Source organism: Helobdella robusta (genome assembly GCF_000326865.2).
Source record: "Helobdella robusta unplaced genomic scaffold HELROscaffold_25, whole genome shotgun sequence".
Classification (NCBI taxonomy): domain Eukaryota; kingdom Metazoa; phylum Annelida; class Clitellata; order Rhynchobdellida; family Glossiphoniidae; genus Helobdella; species Helobdella robusta.
In genome coordinates, this window is record NW_008704310.1 from 1926591 (window position 1) to 1950281 (window position 23691).

At 32.6% G+C, this 23691-nt stretch overlaps 2 protein-coding genes across 2 annotated transcripts in view; one reads left to right on the forward strand and one right to left on the reverse strand.

Moving 5' to 3' along the window:
• Positions 1-1558, reverse strand: part of HELRODRAFT_173129 (hypothetical protein) — a gene marked incomplete at both ends in the record, with an annotated part of 1878 nt that extends 320 nt beyond the window's left edge. Inside the window, one exon of the mRNA XM_009019743.1 lies at positions 1345-1558. Coding sequence (XP_009017991.1) covers positions 1345-1558 — 214 coding nt within the window. The remainder of the gene's footprint in view (positions 1-1344) is intronic.
• Positions 1559-4086: 2528 nt separating this feature from the next.
• On the forward strand, positions 4087-8635 carry HELRODRAFT_173130 (hypothetical protein; the record flags this gene model as incomplete). The annotated part of the gene is made up of 3 exons (XM_009019744.1): positions 4087-4183; positions 6125-6280; positions 8337-8635. 3 exons carry the CDS (start codon positions 4087-4089, stop codon positions 8633-8635), a joined length of 552 nt encoding a protein of 183 aa, XP_009017992.1.
• Positions 8636-23691: the final 15056 nt, after the last annotated feature.

The window sequence follows — 23691 nt, forward strand, 5'->3', positions numbered from 1 at the left end:
TGTGAATTGTACGCATGAAAGCCTAATTAGGAGTAGGCATTTTATGCGTTTGTCAGAGCTCTGTGATAAAGAACAAAAAATTTTCGAAGATTGTTTCTAATGAAAACCTTATACACACACACACACACTCGCACACACATTCACACAGGCGCACGCACGCACACGCAATCTACAGATTTCGCCAATATACTTTCGTGTTAATCGGTCGAATCATAACTCATATAATCTATGTTTATTTTTTGAAGAGCCCACATGTAACGCCAAAAATGGCGGCTTAATAACATGGGTGATATTGCATGTGAAGCTTAAAAGTTCGTGGATGAGTGAATGTAGTAAGGAAATTTTAATTGCGATTGCTTGGAGCACTAAATTAAACTTTCATCTCTCCTCTTCAATAAAACACAATCTCACAAACATACAAGCCTAAATATTACAAAAAAAACACAAACACTCTGCGTAAACAGACATACAAAGGTACAAACATACAATATTAAATATCTAGCAGACACTTTTTAGAACTAAACACTGCGCTGATGTTAGTGGTCGAATAATAAATAAATCTTGCTAGGATAGTTGCACGGAACGTTTCAGCGATGTAAACACAGTAATCATCAAATCCATCTTTGTAAAATGTTCATTGTTGTCATCATCATCATCACTACCACTTTTACAATCTTCATCATCATTTATTCATGTCAAGTTCAATTAATTTGTGGCACTTAACTAATATTTGTTGAACGCATTTAATTTTAATATTAACTAAAATATTAAACAAGAAGTTGTACATAATTCATATCTACACAAATATCATGTGTTACAATTTACAATTCACAATTCTCTCTCTCACTTTCTCTTTCTCTCTCTCTCTCACACACACACAGACATACTCATACACACAAACACCCACCCCCCCACACACACACACAGAGATCTACACACACACGCACGAACCTAAATGCCTAAATATTCCACCTGGATGTGAATAAACGAGCGAGCAAAACACGTTTAAATTAAACAACAATTAATTAAAAGTAAAATATCAATAAGAAAAACAACAACATAAAAATAACAACAACATAAAAACAACATTATCAAGAACAATATAAACAACAGTTTAAAAAACAATATAAAAAAAACAACAACGATATAAACATAAACAACAACAACAACAACTATATAAATATAAACAATATCAAAAGCATCAACATCAACAACATAAAAAACATTAACAGTAACAACAACAATAGCCTAAACAACAACATCAACAATAACAACAACATAAACAACATGAACATAAACAACACAAAATAAACAACAACAACATAAACAACAGCATCAGCTGACCTGATATTTTTTCCACTTCATTGCTGTCGATCCAGAGAGCCAGCAACTCAGATGTTGGTTGTTGTTGAGTTGGGGAAAGGGCCGAGTGGAATCTTCTGGCATGTTGGCCAGGTGCCATTCTCGCTACTTGGCCCATTTGCCCTGAAACTAACCTCATAACCGTGTTGAGCAACAGCACCAACACACACAAGATCGTGAAGTGAATGTGCGACATCTCCTTTTTGAATGTTGATGTGCTTGTTTTTGTTACTTTAGTTGATGATGCTGTTTTGGCTGTGGTTATGGTTTGTTATTTGTTGTTGCTGTGTTGTTGCTGTCTGTTGTACGTTACTGTTTGTTGTTTGATGTTGTTGTCGGTTGATTTTTGTATGTTGTCGTTATTTGTTGTGTTGTTTGTTTTTTTTGTTTTAAGTTGTAAAAATTTAAGTTGTTTTTAAATTAAAAAGGCATGGTTTGTCGATTTGTTAACAATGTGGTCATGTTGTTATTATCATTACTGGTTTAGTTTGTGATGTATGATTTATTTTTATAAACACAAATATCAGTGAAGGGTGAATATTGTTGTTGATATTTAGTTAGCTCTCGTGTGCTTTTTATTCCAAGTTCGGTTCTGAACGTCGTTTTTTTTTAAGTCAATCACAATTAATTGCAGTATGAACCGATGTACATTTTTATGTTGTTGCACTGATGCTGTTGATGTTGTTGAAGTTGTTTTTGTTAAGGTTTTTCAATGTACATATATTTATATATATTATTTAGTTTTATATATATATATATATATATATATATATTGATGAGAATCACAGCATTCTTAAGTTAGCTACCTGTTTAAATTTTCAACTTTTCTAACGGTAGATCTTCATTGGTTTGGTTAACACGCTATATCAGCAAATAGACCGTGTAGCAATGGGCTACCATTGGTAGTACTCTTCGCAAACTTCTATGTTGGACATATCGAAGTGATGTTATTTTAAGAAGGACCAGTGCTAAAACCTTGATCCAGAAAATAATAGAAGGCAAAGAACAAAAAATTAGCAACAACAACAGTGCAACCAACAATAGTAACAAAAATAACATAGTAATAAATTATAAGAATTACATGTCAACCGCTTTCGAACAGGATGAAAAAATTATTAAATGAATTATAAAAAATAACGTGTCCAAGCAATCAACGAAAACGATAGTATTAAACTACAAATATATTACTCCAACCAAAAAACGTCATCTCTTGTGATGAAAAACAACTGCACTTTTTAAACCAGAATCGATACTGGATCATAGCCATCTAATATATTTGTTCAAATGTAACATTGATGAGTGTGGGCACCATAATTCCGAATATAATGGTATGACGACGACCAAGTTATCGAGAAGACTCACGATGCACGTACAAACAAGCGCTTTAAAGAATCACATGAAATAAAAACACAAAACTAAAATTACTAGGCAAATTTTGGACCACAATGTTGAAATCTTACGTTACAATAACAACCATTATAATTTACGATTGGCCAAATTAATACTCATAGATAATAAATATTCAACAATAGGGCAATCGGAATCCTTCCCCTGATAAATATAGAAACAGAGGAATCATCGATACTGATGACACGTACAAGTAAAAATCGTAATAACTAATTAAATGGCCAATAAGTATTCCCATAAAACAAAAAAAGAATTAACATTGTAGTGACACAGTGCCGTTAAAATATTCTTGAGCATTCGGCCATATACACAACGTATCAACTCGAACACCGAAGATGGTATAGGAATACCGAAAAAAGCTTTTTTGTTCTATCATGCTTGAAAGTACTACCATGCTTAAAATAAATAAAAAATTTGGTTTGGAACTTAAAAAATTTGAAAATGATTAACGATTTTCCGTTAGAAAAATCGAAAAATTAAACCAGAAGCTAACTAACGCGGAACATGCTGTGATTTCCATCAATAACTGCTTTTCTGATAATCTTAATCCAATTTATATATATTTATATATGTATGTATATATAATAAAAAACAATTAAATAACCATGATAATAAGATTTAGGTATCCATTAAGAACCCAGAGCAAAATAAGATACCCTCCTCATCCGCAATCAACATCATGTTAATTAAAACGCATCCAACAGTGCATGAATTTTAATGTTACCAAGATTACTTCAATAATAAAATCACCAACGATATATCATAGATCTCAGCAGTTGTCTGATGTCCGATGTGTTTTTCTTTTTATATGCTGCCTGGTTCTTTATGTTTCATAACTCGTTTTTATAAACACACACAGACATATATATATATATATATATATATATATATATATATATATATATATATATATATATGTCTGTGTGTGTGTGTTTGTTTGTTTGTGTGTGTTGTGTATGTGTGTGTGTGTCTGTGAGTTATGTATGTGTGTATGTATGTATAAATGTACCCTATACGTTTATATACATATATAAATATATGTTGCCTAGTGTTATATCGCAGACAACAGACACGAATTTTGTTTTAAAATATTACATATTCTTTTGTATGCATATACATGTATGCATATGTTTAAATAAAAATTATATATTCTTACGTACATTATACACACACACACACACACCACACACACACACTCACACACATGCACACATGATAATATTATGGTAATATTATCATGTGTGCGTGTGTGCGCGCGTGTGTATGTGCGTGTGTGTGTGTGTGTAGGTCGGTGGGGGCAATGAAGCCATATTTAATATGGGCGGCGTGATGGCTCAATGGTTAAAGGCGCCTGGTCTTGCTGCTGCAGTGACTGGGTTTGAATACAAAGAGATCCCCGCCTCTCATATGCAATGTGTATGATGCGTAGTTTTCACGCGTATTTAAACACGCTGTGTGTGCTTGTCGTTGAAACCTCTGAAGCAAGCGCAAAAGAGAGCCGACCCCCGGCCAACCCAGCCAAATGCTCGTTGGGTCAAACATCTCAATGGCTATCATACACTCAGCGTATATGATGCGGTGCTTGCGCGTGCACTTTTCTGCACCATAAATACATGTGTACGTCGTGTTTAAAGGATAAAACAGCCTTTGTGGCGAAGATGGCTGCTTCAAATCAATGGATGAAGATATGAAGAACAAGATAAAAGATATATAAATAATATTTTTGTAACACTGTAAGGGGTTCTGCGTTCTACAAATTTTGCCAAATTTTTGGCATTAACTTGGTTCTCTTTTGTTTTTTATATTTTTCTCACCAAGGCTCTTTTAAAGTTTTTTTTCATTTTGTAAAACAAATTCTGAAACGTAACAGGTAACAACATGTGAGGAATGAAACGACAAAGATGAAGTTAAAAATCATGAATACTGAAGGTATTAGTTGCGTTATGTAGATGTAAAATAAAGTGATAAGCAGGAATAAAATGAAATGAAGTTTTAAACATAATGTAATCAATTAAAATTACGATAAATAAAATAAATTAAAATACTATAAAATAAAATTTAACAATTGTTTAAGAAACTAAAGGAAAAAAATAAAGGCCAAAAAGGCAGCATACTTTCAAAGCCAACCATATTATACTGTCCTTCAAACTTACAGACATGTCCAATTTATTGAAACTTGAAATAACAAAGAACTAGATTTTGTTGTGCAAATAGACCTATTCCCATTCAATAAATCATCGTAATTGCAGATGGAGATTAAAACAGTTTATGAGTAAAGAGGATAGGTAGTCGCAAAAAAGTTTATGTTATTAGGCAAGAACAACCTCACTCGTAGCATTCAAACACGTTGGGTGGCAACGACTACCATATTGGAAGAAACGAAAGTTTTGCGTCACAAGCTTGAGACATTTGATTGCCATAACCCAATAGAAGTAAAAAAACGTGAAGTAAAAACTATCGTTGACACAACAAGCCGAACGAAATAACAAGTGAACACACCGTGAAATAGAAATGCGACACACTTTGGGCTAGCAACAGAATTTTCTTTTTGAAACAAAAAGGCATTGGAATATCCAGAACCAACCAGAAAAATTTAAGATAAACGAAGCAAAAATAATCAACAGCTGTCCAGCAACGACGCCCTTTTATTCAAATTTTCTTTTTACGAGTTCGTCTTTTTTTTATTTAAATCACCAAGGTTCAATTTTTATTTATTTAAAAATCCACCTTTGCAAAAGCTACGTAGGTTTCATAATCACGGTTATCACGAGGCCTCCAAAAAGCCAATTACGAAAATTTTTAAATAATTTATTTATTTAGTAAGTGTATAGACGTGATTTTGTGTTTTGATTTTTTAATATATTTATTCATAAATAATCTGTAGTAATGCATATACTTAGTTAGAATAAACGCTTTTTTAAAATCCTGACCGAATTGGTAATCCACGTCTATTTTTAGTCGGACATTGACATCATTATACTTGAATGTAATTGGTTGATATAGTTTTTGGACGAGTCGGCTTTTTCAAACTTTTTTTGTTGTCTGTTCCGTTTGGTTTATTATAGTGAGTTTTAAATTTTATTTATATATTTATCAATCTCTTCTTTAATAGGTTTAAATATAACTACTATCTTTCAGGTAAGAAAAACAGAAAATATACTTTCACTCACAGGTACTGACTCACTAGTTTAAATCTAAGGTACAAAAAGTGTTGATAGGTAAAGACGGATATCTGTTCTCCTCGATTTACGTGACTGATGTTACACTATTTTATTTCACTTTTAATTTTTTAAATTATATTTTAAGCCCTGAAGTTAAAATAAATTATTAGAATTAAAACACTATCAACTTTTAGATAGATACGTGATCATGAAGAGACATCATCCAAGTGGAGCACAAAAACAAAAAATTTTGAAAAGTAGAAGGGAAGAAACCGAAGCTCTGTCTGGATCAATGCTTAAATTTGTTAACCAAGTTATTAAACCAGAATCCATTATTGCTAGTTCATCAAGTCAGCAGACTGATTTAGATACAACCGTAGAATCTGACCAAGGAAAAACAACCACCGAAACTGAAAAACGTCAAACCAACAATGCGAGGATGAAATCAATTTTTCTAGTGAAAATGATTTTTTTAAAATTGTGATGTGGGAAATTGGACAATTTCGTTATAAGATAACATCAGAATCAGTATAGTAAAACTAAAGAGTGAATATTTCCAGAACAAAAATTGTCCATTTAGAGTGGTTCAAAGAGTAGGGAAGCAAACAAAGGGTCAAACTCGACAGTTGACAAAGCATTGGTTCTACAAGCATCTTCCAAATGGTGAAAAAGTTCTCAGAAAGTGGATGGTTTATTCTCCTTCCAAAAAATGTTTATTTTGCTTTTGTTGTCGACTTTTTGCTGCTTGTGATAAAGAAAGTAATAATTTTTCAAAATTTGTTACAGGGCTTAATAATTGATGGAAACTAAACCTTAAGATTTCACATCACGAAAATTCAGAAATTCACTTAAACAATCATGAAAAATGGAAAACATTAGAACCAAGTTTGAATCTTAATAAAACCATTGATGCCGTTCATCAAGAAAATCGAGAATTGGAAACTAAAAAATGGAATGACATTTTACACCGCTTATTGGATGTCACCATGTTTCTAGCAAAACAAAATTTACCTTTTTGAGGCCACAGAGAAGATGACTTTTCTAACAACAAAGGTAATTTCTTAGAGTTAGTTGAATTAATTTCACACTACGACCCTGTCTTAAAAGAACATTTAGTGAGGGTCCAACATAGCAAGGCAGGAAACACGATTTCATATCTTTCCCCTAAAATTCAGAATGAATTTATTTCTATATTGGGAGATACTGTGAAACAGAAAATTATTGATGATGTAAAGCAAGCAAAGTATTACGGGATTCAACACCTGATATATCTCACCAAGACCAATTAAGTGAGATTATTAGATATGTTCATATAAAAACAAAAATGTAGAGGTAAGAGAATCATTTTTAGGATTTTTTCCTCTTGCCAGAAAGAAGGCTATTGATATCACACAAAGAATTGTAAATATTATTGATAAAGAGGGTTTGGACATAAACCTATGTCGAAGCCAAGGTTATGACAATGCTTCGGTAATGTCAGGTGTTCATTCTGGGGTACAAGCCAGGATCCATGAAATAAATCAGAAAATTTTATTTGTACCTCGTTCTAATCATTCACTTAACTTAAGCGGTTCACGCATTTGGAAGCAATCCATCTTGTGTAACGTTTTTTGGAACAATTGAAAGCATTTACAACTTCTTTTCTTCAACTCATAGATGGGATATATTGTCAGAAATAGTCGGGATCACTGCAAAAAGACTAGCAGGAACCAGGTGGAGTGAGCAATATCATGCGGTGAAACCTGTAATGAATCATTTGAGCAAGTTGGTACAGGCTTTAGAAAAATTATGTGATCCATCAGAAAATGTAGATACGAGAGGTTCAGCTCAAATTTTAATGAAAAATATTCAAGATTTCAAATTTCTTGCTTATCTTCATTTCTGGAGCAGTACTCTTGAGGAAGTCAATCATTCTCAAAAATACTTGCAAACAGAAGGAATTGGTTTAGATAAAACCATTGAAAAATTAGATACCTTAAAACTTTTTCTGCATGAGAGTCGCGATGAATTGGTTGAAATGTTACCATTTCTTTTTGCCATTGCATCAAATAAGCAACCATATGATGGTCTTTGGGATGAACAGCATGGTATGCTTTCGAACTCGATGACACTGACTTCAACGACCAAGCAGATAATCATTACATCCACCATATAATATCTATGTATATGTAATACATATTATTTATTTATGAAAAGCATCACAAATATTTCCGCCCCAGGCCTCAAAGGCCCTAGGAACGCCACTGCATGCTAAAAGTTTTTTTTTGAATTTACGATGATTTGCTTCAAACCATTTGCTGAAATAATTTTAGTCTTTAACTTACATTCTTTACTAGACTATTAAAATCTTTACTTTCAGCGTAACTGTTGTTTAATCGACAGTCTAACCAACATATTGAAAAACAGTGAACCAAGGAAAGGTTTCTATGAAGCACTTTTTTGAAACAGCCCAACTGCTAGCTGACAACTTTCCAGAAACGCATATTGATCTCTTATCAACCCGACAAATAACTTCTAAACTAATCCAGCACCATAGCCTGAACTCCGCAACAAGCCAATTTATCAAACAAAACTGCATGATCGATTGGATCAAAAGCTTTTGGCAGGTCAAAAAAGCAGACAGAATCAATTCTCTATTTGCAATGTTTTTTGCGACAAAATTTGTTGAATCTAACACCGCAAACTCAGTCAAAGGATTTCCCTAAAGAAAAATATATATCATGTTTGTAGGAAAAATTAAAAAATCTTTTATGAACAACTTTTTTACAACCTTTAAAAACAAAAATAAAAGTGAGTGAGTGAATTATGCCAAAAAATGACTTGATACATTTCATACATTATTTATTTCTTCCATCAGTTGTCTCCAGCCAGAAAGTCCAAAATTACTTGTTGCCATTTCTTCTAGTGTTATTCTAATTCTTCCAGTAGTTTTACGTGTATTGATAAACCAGCTCTTTTCAAATCTCAACTTAGACACTCGTTACATCTCATTTTGGCACTGCCTTTTGATCATTTTCTCTTTGGTTGATACTTCCAGATTTTTTTAGATATTCTGAACTCCTCCACCCTCATCGTATGTCTTGCCCACTTTATTCTTTTTTTCTTGATAGCATCAATAAAATTCATTCACCCTATTCTTTTCCTGATTCCTTGTAGCTAATTCACATCATTCTTCTAATCCACATATTCTCGCAGGCATCCAACTTTTTTTTAGAACTATAAAAAAAATTTGGTTGCGTTAATGCCGACGACTCAGCCTCATATATCAAAACCGGTACCACCATAGCATTGTAGGTTCTCAGCTTGACCTTTTGTTCAATTTCACACATACAAAACAAAAAAAAAACAATATACTATTCTTTTAAATGTTATTTTTACAAACGTTTGTAATAAATTAAATAAATTTAAATCCTGAATTATTTACTAATTAAAAATTAAAAGTATTGTACGCTTCTTCCTTTTATTATTATTATTATTATTATTACTATTATTATTATTATCAGAGCATAAAAATGAGTTTATCAAACGCACTATCAAAATTTAATAATAAAAAAACAAAAATAAAACCCTGTCCTAAACTTGAAGCATCATCTTATTCCACAGGAAATTGGTGGGTTTTAATCCATTCTGTTGGTTGCCAGTGTTAAATGTTCACACCCAAACTCGAATACACTCGGACCATGAACTTCCTCTGGTAAATCACACCAGAATATTAAAACGAAGACTGTGGGATGGCTGTGTGTAACCATGTCGTGCTTTGTTAACCTTTTTTTAAACTATTTTTTGTTTCATTCGCAACACATATGGTCACGTTACTAGCGTGAAATATTTTGTCGTGCTGAAGGAGTTTACTCCGAGTGATTTTCATGCCTCTTCTTCGCATCGAACCAACAATAAATTTGAAACAATTTTCAATTTCTAACTGTTATAAAACCGTCATTATTCGTTACTACTATATGATTCTTACTTCTGTGCTAAGCTCAATAGAAAACAACATTTCTCAAACGAACGAACATAAACGTTTTCAAACTAGTCAAAATGACTTGAAACCTAAACAGTTAGGACGATAACAAATTCAGTATTTATTACAGAATCAAAATATTTGAGAATGAAAAAGTTTTTTGATGAATCTTGTAAAACGAAGCAAATAATGTCCCTAATTAAGTGATGTTTCATCTGTTTGTTAATCGTTAGCAGTACAACATTATATAGACTTGTGGTGTTTGTTACTCCGCATTATTGGATGTGTTAACATGTTGATCAATAAAATAAAATGAACCTCGTGAACTTTAAAAATCTCTTTCACTTGACATGCGTGCAGCATATGAAAATTTAAATGTTATAATCAAAATAAATAGATGAGTTGGCGCGTTCGCTCTCTTAAAATGGCATTAAACACGATGTAATAATTAGCGCAAACGTGAATAAAAATTTCTTGGGAACGCATCATGAACGAAGTTCTTAAGTGCTTAAACGCTCGTAGTATAAATTACTGTGTAACCACAGCACGAAAGCGAGATGTTAAACACGTTGGCACATGAAACAACACATCAGTTTGCAGCGAGCAAACGTATGTACACTCGTTTGAACTCAACAATAATATAATAAGAGAACTGGTTCGTGGCGATGAAATTAAAAATTGAATTAAAACTTTCCAACGCATCGCGGTTCACGTGTTCCTAATTAATTCTTCATTCATCAACAATTAAATAATCAGTTAATCACCTTTCCACAAGGCATCATCATCTGCATCGTTTCCTCCCACTGCAATGAGCCTCAAATATTTTAGCATTGTTGATGACGATGAATGTTGAAATGTTACGAATGTATGAATTATATTTACGAAGCCGTAGCCAAGGGAGACTGCCGGCCGAGATAATTTTCAGCTATCAAGAAATTACACAGCGCAAAAAGTAGCAAGGTGATAAAAAAAACAAAAAAAATAAATAAAAAAAACATTTAATGACCATTCACAAAAATCTAATTTGTTATTGAATTCATTAAGCAAATGATAATTGTTTGCATTAAGCAAGTTTCTTGGACCCATATATAAATTATGTCTAAATTATTTCAGACTGCGAATTTGGACATCGAAACCACTGTGAAAGATGTTGTTAAGATGCTTCTTAATTTTAGAAAAAATGGAAATGAAGAATTTAGTGATTTATTTGTTCAATCTAAAAAACATTTGTGAAAAAGTACTTAAAGAAATTGAAATTTCAAAAACTACTACAAAATTCAGTAAGGATCGATGTAATGTGACCTTACAAGATCCTGAAGACCATTTTCGAATATACATTTTTAATCACTTCATGAATTATTTAATTTTGTCACTAAAAATTCTTACATTTCTTGAGCATGTTAAATTTATAGTTTCTTTAAAATATATTTTACCAGAAGGATGTGATGTGCTTTATAAATATATTGAAGAACATGTCATATTTTATAAAGATGCTCATCCTGAATCTAATCAATCAATCAATCTTCTTTTTGCGCCAAATTAGACGATCAGTTGTATCCATTTCATTTAATCTGAATTTAATTTAATAAGAACAGTCCACTTCGTTAGCATTGTTTTCTATCCATCGAGATATGTCCATAGAAATAAACAGTGACATGATTCTGGACCATTTCAGCCATACGACGCGTCGCACAAAATTATGTATATAAGAGATGAATGAAAATAAAAAAATTAAACAACTAATGTTCGTGGTTCGTGTTGACTTTTTGAAGTTTTTTAAATTCTAGCTACGGACATTTACCTATATAAACTTGAACCTGTCTTTGAATTTTTATTTTAAATAAACTTTTTAATAACAATTTCTGAATATTTGGAAAAAGGTGAGCAATACATTATGTCAGTGCTTCTATTCCAGTTTTTGTGTCCATAACGATACGACCATTGTTCTTTTATCATATTATTATGGATCAATTTTTTTAAGCAATTAAATTGAAACGGAGTTTATCCCATAATGTTAGTTGATACCAGAAGTGAGACTTGCTTCACTCAGCATGAGTATGCAGCGTGCATCACGGTTGACAAACACCTTCTGTCTTATCCCTTACATTATATTTCTAATGAAGTGTTAACAATTATGTAATAATTTTTAGCAACAAATAAAAAAAAAGTAGATTTGTAATATTAAAAGTTCTCACTAAATGCATGTAAGCGAAATTTATTTGCTTTGTTCGGGTGAATTTAAAATGCTTGTAGGTATAAGACACGCCTACTACATGTGTCGAATGCATTTCTGTTTATATTGAAGGCATTCAACATCTTTCAATTATGTATGTATGTATGTATGTATGTATGTATGTATGTATGTATGTATGTATGTATGTATGTATGTATGTATGTATGTATGTATGTATGTATGTATGTATGCATGTATGTATGTATGTATGTATGTATGTATGCATGTATGTATGTATGTATGTTTGTACGTACGTACGTGTGTATAATTGTATTATATGAGATGAGAGTGAAGAGGAAGCGCACTTGTGAGCACTTAATGAAGAGCGGTGCAGGCTGCAGGCAGGTCAAGTGTTGTTTCATTGCAAGTGAAGTGAAAGTGAGAAATTAAATTAATCATGTACGCATCGGGTGAGCAAGTGGACACTTCAACATCACTCACCACCCTTCCTTCATCACTATTCATAACATGTTCATATGTTCATAACTTGCTCGTCATTTTTGTAAAAATTGTAAAAATATCCATCCACTTTAAATTTTATCAGACCAATCTTTAACTTTTGGTTAACATCCATGGTTGTTTTTGTTGTCATTTTTTAGTAAGTATATGACATAAAAATGTGGTATTGGATTTTTGCCAGTCAGTCACCAATCATTCATTAACCATTCCCAATCATTCATCGCACACTCACCAATAATTTGTCATCGTTCATTTAGAATTCATTTATCCATAATCAGTTAGCAATAGCTGTGAATTATTCAGAAACGTACCATAACAACGTAGTCAGTATTTCGTATGCAGTATAAAATTGATAGCATTTGCAATTTGCAAACAAACATTTTTAAATTTAACTAGAGAGTTCCTTGTGATTCGTATTCCCCGAAAAAGATTTAAAAAAAACAATAAATTACTTATTTATTATGAGCGTTTAGAGCATTTCAAACATTTAAAGTGCAATCTATCTCAGACGTTCACAATATTGTAAATACCTAAATGAAAAAATGTGTACAATTGATCCAATTGAATATTGAATAGGCACTAGTCTTTAATCATGAAACACACACACACACACACACACACACACACACACACAGATATATATATGGAGTGAGAAGGAAGTGTTTATTTGAAAGCCACTTGAAAAAATAAACTTCATGATATTTTGTGAAATGTAATGCGTCAGTTTTCCATGCATGCCATCAATTCATCTGCACTCATTCTTAACAAAATTCTTACATTTTTTATCACCTACGTAAAGCAAGCAAGCATGTTTTATTATTTCAAGCTTATACGAACACCCGAGAGCAAGAACTCTTACCGATTCACAATAAAATAAAGCAGTGTTCACTCGCACAAGAGCACTCCACTCAAAATTATTCCCATGTTAATTAACATCGAGGCAAGGAGAAACAATAAAATTTGATCTACTTCATCCTTTCATCCGATGATCTTCGGACGTAGTTTTTACAATTTAAATAAAATAAATTTTATTGATTAATCTTAAAAAAATAATAACGATTACTGAAAAGTGAAGTGGTGAGGAAAAGTGTACAATGTACAAAGGAATGGAAATGTAGGCATCGTGAGAGCTGTGGGGTAATATCACTCAACAATTCTACAGAGCTTTTCATTGCTTCATTCATTGCTCCATTTATTGCTTCATTTACTGCCTTATAATTACGAACGGTCGATAGTCCTAAATCACTAAAACTTGGGAAAGTTACATTCGTCTAACCAAAAATACTCAATTATACTCTCCCAACATTTTCTTTGTCTAATCAACAAAAAACTTTTTATGACAACAAAATCTCTGAACATAAGTATTTATAGAAATTTCACATTACTCAATAACTATTTTCGAAAACTCGAAAACATTTGAAAATGTTTTTAAAAGTTTCTAATTTCATCAAAATATTTTTTTCTAGCATTGTTAACAAAATTCAGCCTCGGTATTTTCTTAGCAGCATTATTTTTAAACAATCTTTATCTTGATACGGTTCTATCCAGCAGATTATTCTTTGAAAAACAATCTTTCGGCAACAATACAATCTTCTTTTGTCTAGCACTTTTCAACATTTTCTTTTCCAACTGCAACTCCTTAGTAGCATTCCCAAATACATTCCCTCAAAAATCTCATCCACATTCCCTCACAGCACTCTTTCTTTCAACAACAATCTCCCATCTACATTCCCTCAACAACATTCTCCCAACAACACTTTCTTCCAGCCACAATCTTCCAACAGCATTCCAACAACAACCTCCAAACTACATTCTCTCGAAAACATTCAGTCTCCCAACAACATTCTCCCAACTATATTTCTTCAACTCACACACACACACACACACACACACACACACACACATACACAAACACGCACACACTAATGCACACGCGCAGACGAACCGTACACAGATGATGCGCATAGATAAAACGTTTATGCCTTCTTAACGACTTACGAGCAGACATAACAATGATTTAACATTGTAAATGACTCTAATCAAATGTTCCTTATATGTAAAAACAACCTTTGAAATATTTATTTATTTTTATTATTCATTTATTAAGTAGAAAGTGCACAATAAAATAATACGATCAATAAAAACATTGAAGGCGAAGGGTGGTGTGTAACATTGGCAACATTGTTGTTCATGTCTCACATGACATACGTGTAGGGAGGGGTGTGCAAATGGTTACGTTAACGTTGCAGCAAAACTGAATGCTCACCAAAACGTAATTTCAATTAAATGCTTCACAGTTTAAATAAAATTTATTTCGATCACCAATACATACAATTTTATTTTCTCCTTTAGTCCTTCAGATCACATATTATTAATTTTTTTTATACAAAGGTAGGTAGGTTGTAAACACGGATGCAAGGATGTGAACGTATTTTATGAAGTACGTTGAGTAAAATTGAAAATTTTTAAATCCCACGATGAAAGACAAAATAATTATGTAAATAATTTGAGCCAAGTGTGAAAATATTTATAATCTGTAGGTAAAAATATGCGTAGAATGCCTTTAAAGTAAAAACAAGTTGATTGGCGTTGTTATATTATACTGATGTGAAAATACTAATTAATTCATTTAATCAGACATCATTTAACAAAATCTTGAGAGCACGAATCGAGGGCAGAAACAATATCCAGCGTACGATCACTTTTAAATAATAAAATTAAAGTAAAAAAACATCTAGAACAAACACTACGGTAATAAGATTTGTTTTCTTTCAAACAGTGCGGAAGTCCGGCTCTAAAATGTAACAATTCAATCACAATAACAATCTGAGATATAATTGCAGGTATAAACGTTGAACTGGAAAAGTGGTCGATAAGAAATGTGACCTTCCATCAAATAAAATTGTTCTTTGTATACCTGCATCTACCGGCCCATGTTTATTCATCGCAATCTGTTTCTATGCAAACTTTGGCTATATTTCTTAAAACGATCGTAAAATTCTGCTCTTAAATTCAATGTTATGTTTCAAAAATGCATGTGTGCAAGTACACTACTTTCGTGTGTGAATGTCGTCAGTGAAGCTCTTGTGGCGGTGTGAAGCTGAAGATGCAGCTAAGCATATATTAATCATTTGGTGGATTATTGAAAAAATATTTGATTCGATAGCAAATAAAATTTTTTAAATAATGCAGGCTAGCAGTAGGTAGCAGAATCGCACGTGATGAAATTGTTTGTTCATCAAATTAATAATAATGTAGTGAGTGCATGGATGCGTGGAATGTTTTTATTTACTTTGAAAGACTCCAAGTTGACAACTGAAAAAACTTGAAGAAAAGTAATAGGCGCAAAAATCAATGAGCACAAATAAATACTTCGACGTGGGTTAAAACACAAACACAACGATTGAACATTGCAGGTACGAAAACAATGAACAAATAAATTAAATGCATATCATTCACCCTAATTGTTAATATGTGTACGTAAAAATTAAAAAATCGCAGCCTAATAAAAAACTGTGAGAAAGGATCCTATATAATCTGACATATGAAATAAATGAAACAATGACAAGATATTCTTAATGAGAGCGATGGCGTAACGGAACGGAGGTCAAACAGCTGAGGTCCTGGGTAACTTGGCGGCTCTGACGAACGAACTGACGGTACTGTTGATATGCGGAACATTCTTCCACTCCAAGATGTCACTCTCCATGCAGATGGAGGCCTACAAAAGTCACGTCATAAGGTTCAAGTCAGTCAGTCGTTTTTCATTTCATTCAACACAAGAAAGTAAGCATATAAATGTTAGTAGGAAGCACTTAATTAATTTTACAATGTAGGTTAGAAAATAGCCATGAATAAATAGCCAAATCGAGTTGATAAATTTATGTATAGTTGACAGCATTTGAGATTCGAATAAAAATTTAAGTGAAAAAAAATGTTATTTAAAGGAGTAGATTTTACATGCACAACATAAAATACAATGGAATGAAACGATGGATATTTTTATTCAATTTGTTAGATTAGGTCCAATCGAAGAAGCTGATGATGTAAACCTAAAAAAGGCTAAATAAAAACTGGTGATGTAATTAAATGGAAGAAAATGAGCAAAAAGCAGATGCAATTAAGACATCATTGAGCATATAATTCCAAGTGATTCTGTCATCATGAGAAGATAGTTGAATTATAAAACGCAGTAATCTGGATAACGGTGAAACAAACTCAAGTGTAATTTATTATCATCTGAGCCTGGCTCGATAATCGAATACAAAAATGTTAGATTAAATAAGCACCTCAAAATATTGTCAGTGCGAAATTTTCAAAAAATAAAATTAAGTCTAATAATTTCAAAAAATTTTGGTGAAAAATAAAACTCTTACCATTATCGTGACTTTCAACGAGGGTTACTGGCTTCAAAATAAAATGTTAAGAAATGATGACTTACGATAGATCTGGCGCTTTCAAACTGTTGAATTCAACCATTCCAGTTAGGGTACTTACATTAAACGTTAACGAATAAATGAAAAATTTATTTAACACGTGTAATTATGGGTTTACACATAAAGATAGAAATTTATTTATATTTATTGTTTCCGATGTGTCATAATAACCAATACAATATATTATTATTATTATTGTCGTTACCTCTGTTGAAAATACAGTACGGAAATCGAAGCGTAGAACTCGAGCTTTATCATCATCGACCAAGCTTTTGAGTTATTGCATGTTATTGCTGGAAAGTTATTTCATGGAGGCTCCACGGGGTTAGCTGCACAATTTATAAGAAGCGTCTGACGTCCATGCTGCTCTCGATACCAGCAGAGTTTATAAAATGGTGAATATGACGTGCGACCAAAACAAGATAAATTCAACATTTGGGAAGACAAAGATGGAAACGCTCTCACAGAAAACGGTTCGAAGATAGGTAGACAAAAAATGTTAGAGACTTAGTTACAGATAATAACGCTTGAAGATCTGGTAGAAAGAAAAGTAGTCTAGAAAAAAAAGAAGAAATAGGAATATGAAAATGAGAGCATAGGCAAAGGTGAAATTCCAATTAAACAAGGCGACCAATTTCACAGAATTTAAAAAAGTTAACTTTTAGATAAAAACGATTATTTAGAACCTGTATTAACTTCCGTCTATAACCAATTCTTCAATAGGAAAGTGACAAGATAATAAAAATGGAACATGACCAATTTTAAACAAAAAATTATCATGCTATGTAAGAAGAAATAAGAACAAAGTTTTTTTAGAACATTAGTAGACAACGCATGGACCGAGTGAACAAAATTCACGAGATTGAAGAAAAGCACTTTACAAATAATACTTTACAACGCTGGAACATTCTGGAAAGACGTGCACGGTTAAAAGTACAACACAGATTTTTGTTTAATGCTAAAACGTGGCACTTGAATCAACATCTAAATTCTAATGTCAAATTACAAAACCTTAAACTTATTCTTTGAAAATTCTGCAAAATCTTTAGAAAGTCCATTAAATTTATATGAGAAAAAGTGAACTAAAATTGGTAGAGAGCACCTGGTACAGCTGTTTTGCGTTCTGATAAGATGCATATAAAGAGCCTGGATAAAGACTGAAAAACTGTAAGAATTTTAAAAGATAACATGACAGAGCATACAGATTTGTAATTGTAACTGAATAATAATTTTTTTTGTACCATTTAACTGTCAGGCTTGTTTTTATGATACTCCACAAAATAATAATCGTTGTTCTTTGTATGTAATGATGCATTTCGTAAAAAAACGTATAATCAAAATTCCATAGAGTAATAGCTCATTGTACGACAATTTATTATTAAACATTAATCACTCGTTTACATAACGCAATGACATTGGATATGATATATAGGATTAAAACCAAACTGATGAAATATCCTAGGAGGGCTGAATGACGAACAGATAAATAGAAAGGTGGAATGAAGTGAAACATAAATTCAGATAGCAAACAGCAAAAAAATAAACAAAATCTGGATTATTGTTGTTAGAATATGAGCAAGCACTTGGTGATTGAATGTTAGCACAGAAGCGTTTGAATGAGATGTCATTGTACATGTACATAGTTAGATGGCTTAATGTCTAAAATTTGTGTCAGATTTAAATGTTGTCTATAAATATGGTTATAGCAATGAATATATTATAATTACGAGCAAACTTAATGTGCAACAACAGCAAACCCAACTGAGCTTATTATTACTTTCACCTAAGATGTTCATCAAAAATTAAAAAATATTTTAAGTAAAACTATTATAGTGCTTAATTGTCCAATGCAAATAAAATCACCTACTTTTATAATAAGCAAAAGAAGCCACAATAACCAACATTATAACGTCTGTAATGTCAGAATCGTATGCTGGCCCCTGCATGACGCGCATGACTAGAAATATCTGCTGCAGTGTTGAAAGATCATCAATAAGAAACAAGCATGTCTGAAAATCTGGAAACTAAAAGGTAGCCAAAGCAAAAGAATGTAGGTAAGAGAAAGAACATGACAAACGAATGAAAATTCGTCCATCTCTTACCAAGAGCTTCATTTAAGATGTAGAGATAAAAACTGCCCATTAGTTTAATGATAATAATGAACGTTGTACCATGATCAATAAGTCAACTTTCTCGGTTGGTTACTTAAACAAGGGACACATTTTTAAAATTAGAAACAAAATAAACCTCTAAATTAAGTTGAATAACAAAATTTAAAAAAAGAAGATTTGTTTGTTTGTTGAACTTAGATACTGGTGGATGAAAAAGTGAAATAGCGGTAAGGTTTTTAATGTTCATTATTTATCACAGAGGATGTAAATGATGTGGTGAACTCTGAAATGAAAAATATTTGAACTGAACTGAACTATGAATTAGTTATAAATATCTAACAGCGAAATGAAATTAACAAAATATTTACCCATTCTTTTACAAACAAACTAATGAAACTCAATGTGAGCGCAATCAGTGAATTTTTGATAAAAGCGAAAATGTTACGATACAAAAATGATGATCCCATTCATTTATTTATTCAAATTCACTCCTCAACATTCCTCTGAAGATATTCTCTCAAGTATTTCTCAAAGATATCAACAACAAACTTACAAAGTATGAGAAGCCGGTGAATCAACGCAGCACAAACTTCGCTTGTGACAGGCGGGGATATCTTTGCATTTGAAGGCAGTCGCTGCGACATCCTCATTAGTGCCAGGCAGCTTAACCATTAACACTACAGCGCAGTTTTATTTAAACATTAGCAAAACTCAAGAAAAATAGTAGGCAATTGCAGTTCACTCCGAGTGTGGTGTATTCTGAAGAAACACTCCACGATGCATCTGCCTACGTGTAATTATAACGAAACCGAACGAAAAGGTAAAGTTTAAAAACTGAACTGCTCACAAATGTCACAATGTGACACGTTAGACATTATATTGTAACGCCGTAATACTTAATTAGTAAGCATGCGACCATAAACAGACAAACAGCAACGACAAGCAAAACTTAAGCAAATATATCCGAAATATCTAATTAACATAACACACATGGCAAATATTATCTGAAGAAAATGTGGAAAATCTAAATGAAAAAAAAACCAGCATGATGAAAGTGCTACTGGGTACGATTACGCTTGTGACGATGAAAACAAAAATGATGAGTAAGTTGATGATGACTGACTGAGTGTTGTTCATTTTGATGTTCATTCCGCTAATTAATAAATCAATCTTCGTTTTGATTCTGCTAATTAATAAATCTTGAAAATTTGGTGATAACTACGAGGTTATTAATGACGATGACGATACGACGATGATGATGACAATGATGGTGATGACTAGATGTTGAAAAGAAAATCAGACATAAGGCAAGGGGCAAATGTAGAGTGCGACACAGGTGATGATGAAGATGGTGATGCACGAACAGGCGATCACGTGATCTTGAAAAGTTGGATTATGGTGACTGTGATGATTATTATTATCGTGATGATCGTTATCACCATTATTTTTCAATGTATTGTTTATCTTGTTGAACCTACAAACTGTTGGACGTGAAGAGCCATTCATCATGAATGTTGTTGTTGATGTTGCTGTCGAAGCTGCAGACATTAACGAAGACGACGATGTAGATTCAAATTGATAGTTGAGAGACAGGTAGGCATGAAGCAAAGATGTGACCAAGAAAAATATTTTCTCCATCTCCATGCCCAAGACTGCTTCCACCCATGAATGGAAAGATGACGATGTAGTTGACGGTAAAGATGATGATGATGATGGTGTAGAGAATGGTGATGATGATTGTACCTGATAGAATGAATGTAGTTTGTTGCTCAGGAGCACTAAAATTTCCCCATCAAGAAAGTACAAAAACTTATTTGCTTTGCTAGCAATAATGTATGCAGAATTAATGTGCTGCGAACAATAAATGATGCAATTCCTTTTCAGCATTGGAAATGTTGAGTTAAGCTAAAAATTTGGACATATATTAGTACTAACAAATAATAAGTGGATTAGTGTGAAAATATTAGAAATAAAATTTTAAGATGAATCTTAACTAATTGTTCTATTCTATTCTATTACGTTGTGTTTAATAAATAAAATCAATTGAAATTAATGAAAAGAAAACACAAATAAGCCGAATATATGCAAAAGATTGAAGCATCAGTATATGGTTGCAATGAAATTACATGTAACACAAATCAGCAAAAACATATAGCACGAAATAAACAACAATAAAATACAACAACATCACACTTTGAACATGAGAGGAATAACACGAGAACGACAATAACTCGTATTAAATATGCAATAAACAAAAAAGTAGCAGACAAACAACTGAACGTTCGTTCCCAATAACAGACAAACAGACAGATTGATAGATAGATAGACAGAAAATCACAAAAAGACAATACAAACATTGTTACAGATACAATCATTGCTATACATATTTATTTATTTTATTTACTTATTTATTTATTACAATTATCTTTTCATTCTTTTTCAGAGGCATCAAAAACAAACCCACACGCATCAAATGTGAAAGGCGGAGCTCTCTTTGCAATCGAATCAGGTCACGGCAACAGCAGTGTCAGGCACGTTAACGTTACACCATCGCGTCCCCAAACACTGTTACACACAAACAACGTTTAAACAAACATACAAATAACTACGCTACCACAAACCTCCCCCCGACAAATCTTTTGGCAAACAAGTAAGAACTTCTCAACGTTCTTCCGACATTTGGCTTCAGATAATTTCTTGAAAAAATTTGATTTATAAAAATATCACGCTAGTAACATGAATGAAATGAACAAAATATATATATATATATTAGGGCTGTACCGAAATTCGGCTTCGGCCGAAATTCGGCCATTTTTCCAAATTCGGCTACGGCTCCGGCCAAATTTTGGCCGGATTTCCGAATTTTGTAGCATATAGGCTCAAAAAATTCGTCCTAAGATTCAGCGAAAACATGAACTAAAAAAATTTTTTTAAAACTATGAGCAAATACAGCAAATTAGTATGCACCCGAAAGTTGTTTTCACGCTACAGGAAGTTTCAAAAGTAAACATCTCTGTTGTTTATAAAAACGTGAAAAACGTAAACGTCGATTTATTTATATTTCATATTTCAACAGGACTCAAACGTCTCTCTTCCTCCATTCTAATTACGGCCATTTTGTCGAAATCAGTAAATAACATGAAAGATAGAGGAAAAACAAGTATAGCGTGAGAGTATTTTAGTGTACAGCCTGATGATGCATCCAAATGCCAGTGCTTGTTGTGTCCCAGTGTTATTTCACGTGGCGGAAAAGCAAAAGAGGTGAAGAAGTTTTCCACTTCAGCGTTGCTAACACACCTTCGCACGAAACACCAGAAAGAATATGATGAAATGCAAAAACAAGTGGAAGAAGCCAAAACTTGTACAGTGTCACAGAATGTCCCCGCACTTGTCCCAAAAAAAGTCTCTTCATCTTCAATACAGCCTACTATGATAGAGCAGGTTGAACGACAAAAAGTTTGGGACATAAATAGCACCTCTGCTTTCAAGATTCATCGAGCTATTGGTAAAATGATTATCACTCATCTTGAACTATACAGCGTAGTTGAAAAAGAAAGTAAACTAATAATTGCTTTATCCTGCACCTGCATCATTTTACATTATTAATTTGTTTAAAAAAATTTTATGCCAAATTATACAATTTATTTAAAGTGAAAAAATTATTGTAAATTTTTTACAGGGTTTGTTTCCCTAATGAGTGTTGTGGAGAAACGTTATAAAGTGCCAAGCAGAAAATATTTTGCTGAGAACATATTACCAAATATGCATGATGAAATTTGTAACCAGTTGAATATAATGCTGGAGACTGACAATGCAGAAAACTTGTCCTTCACTACTGATACATGGACAGCAGATAATAATGTGCAACCGTACATGGGTTTGACTGTCCATTGGATCACAGAAGAATTTGAAAATGGAAGCTATGTGTTAGATTGCAAACCATTTAATGGACATCACACAGCAAAAGGTCTGCTGGCGGCTTTCAAGCAAATATTGGAAAAGTGGTCAATTGATGTCAGTCGAATTCATGTTGTACTTCGTGACAATGCTGCAAATATATCTAAATGTTTCCGTGATGCCAATATTTCAAGTGTTGGTTGCTTTGCACACACTCTCCAGCTATGCATTCATGATGGTCTTTTCAACCAAAAAGAAGTTTCAGAAATTTTAAACATTTCAAAAAAACTTGTTGGACATTTCAAACACTCCTCCTCTGCTACTGGTCGTTTAAAAGAAATACAGGTACTTGTAATATGTATATTTTTTTTATTATTTTTTTTAATTTAAATTTTTTTTAAATTTCTTGTCATAATTTATTTTAATTATTATTGTTTGATTTTTTAAAAAAAGGATTCATTGCTTATATTTTCTTTCACAGAATGAACTTGGTTTACCAAACCACCAGTTGATACAGGATGTCAGAACAAGATGGAACTCGACATTCTACATGCTACAGCGTCTGTGCGAACAAAGACGTGCACTGATCTTGTACTGCTCGGAAGTGGAAGGTACTTCTTGTTTGACTGTACACCAGTGGAACATCGCAGAGAATATTGCATCA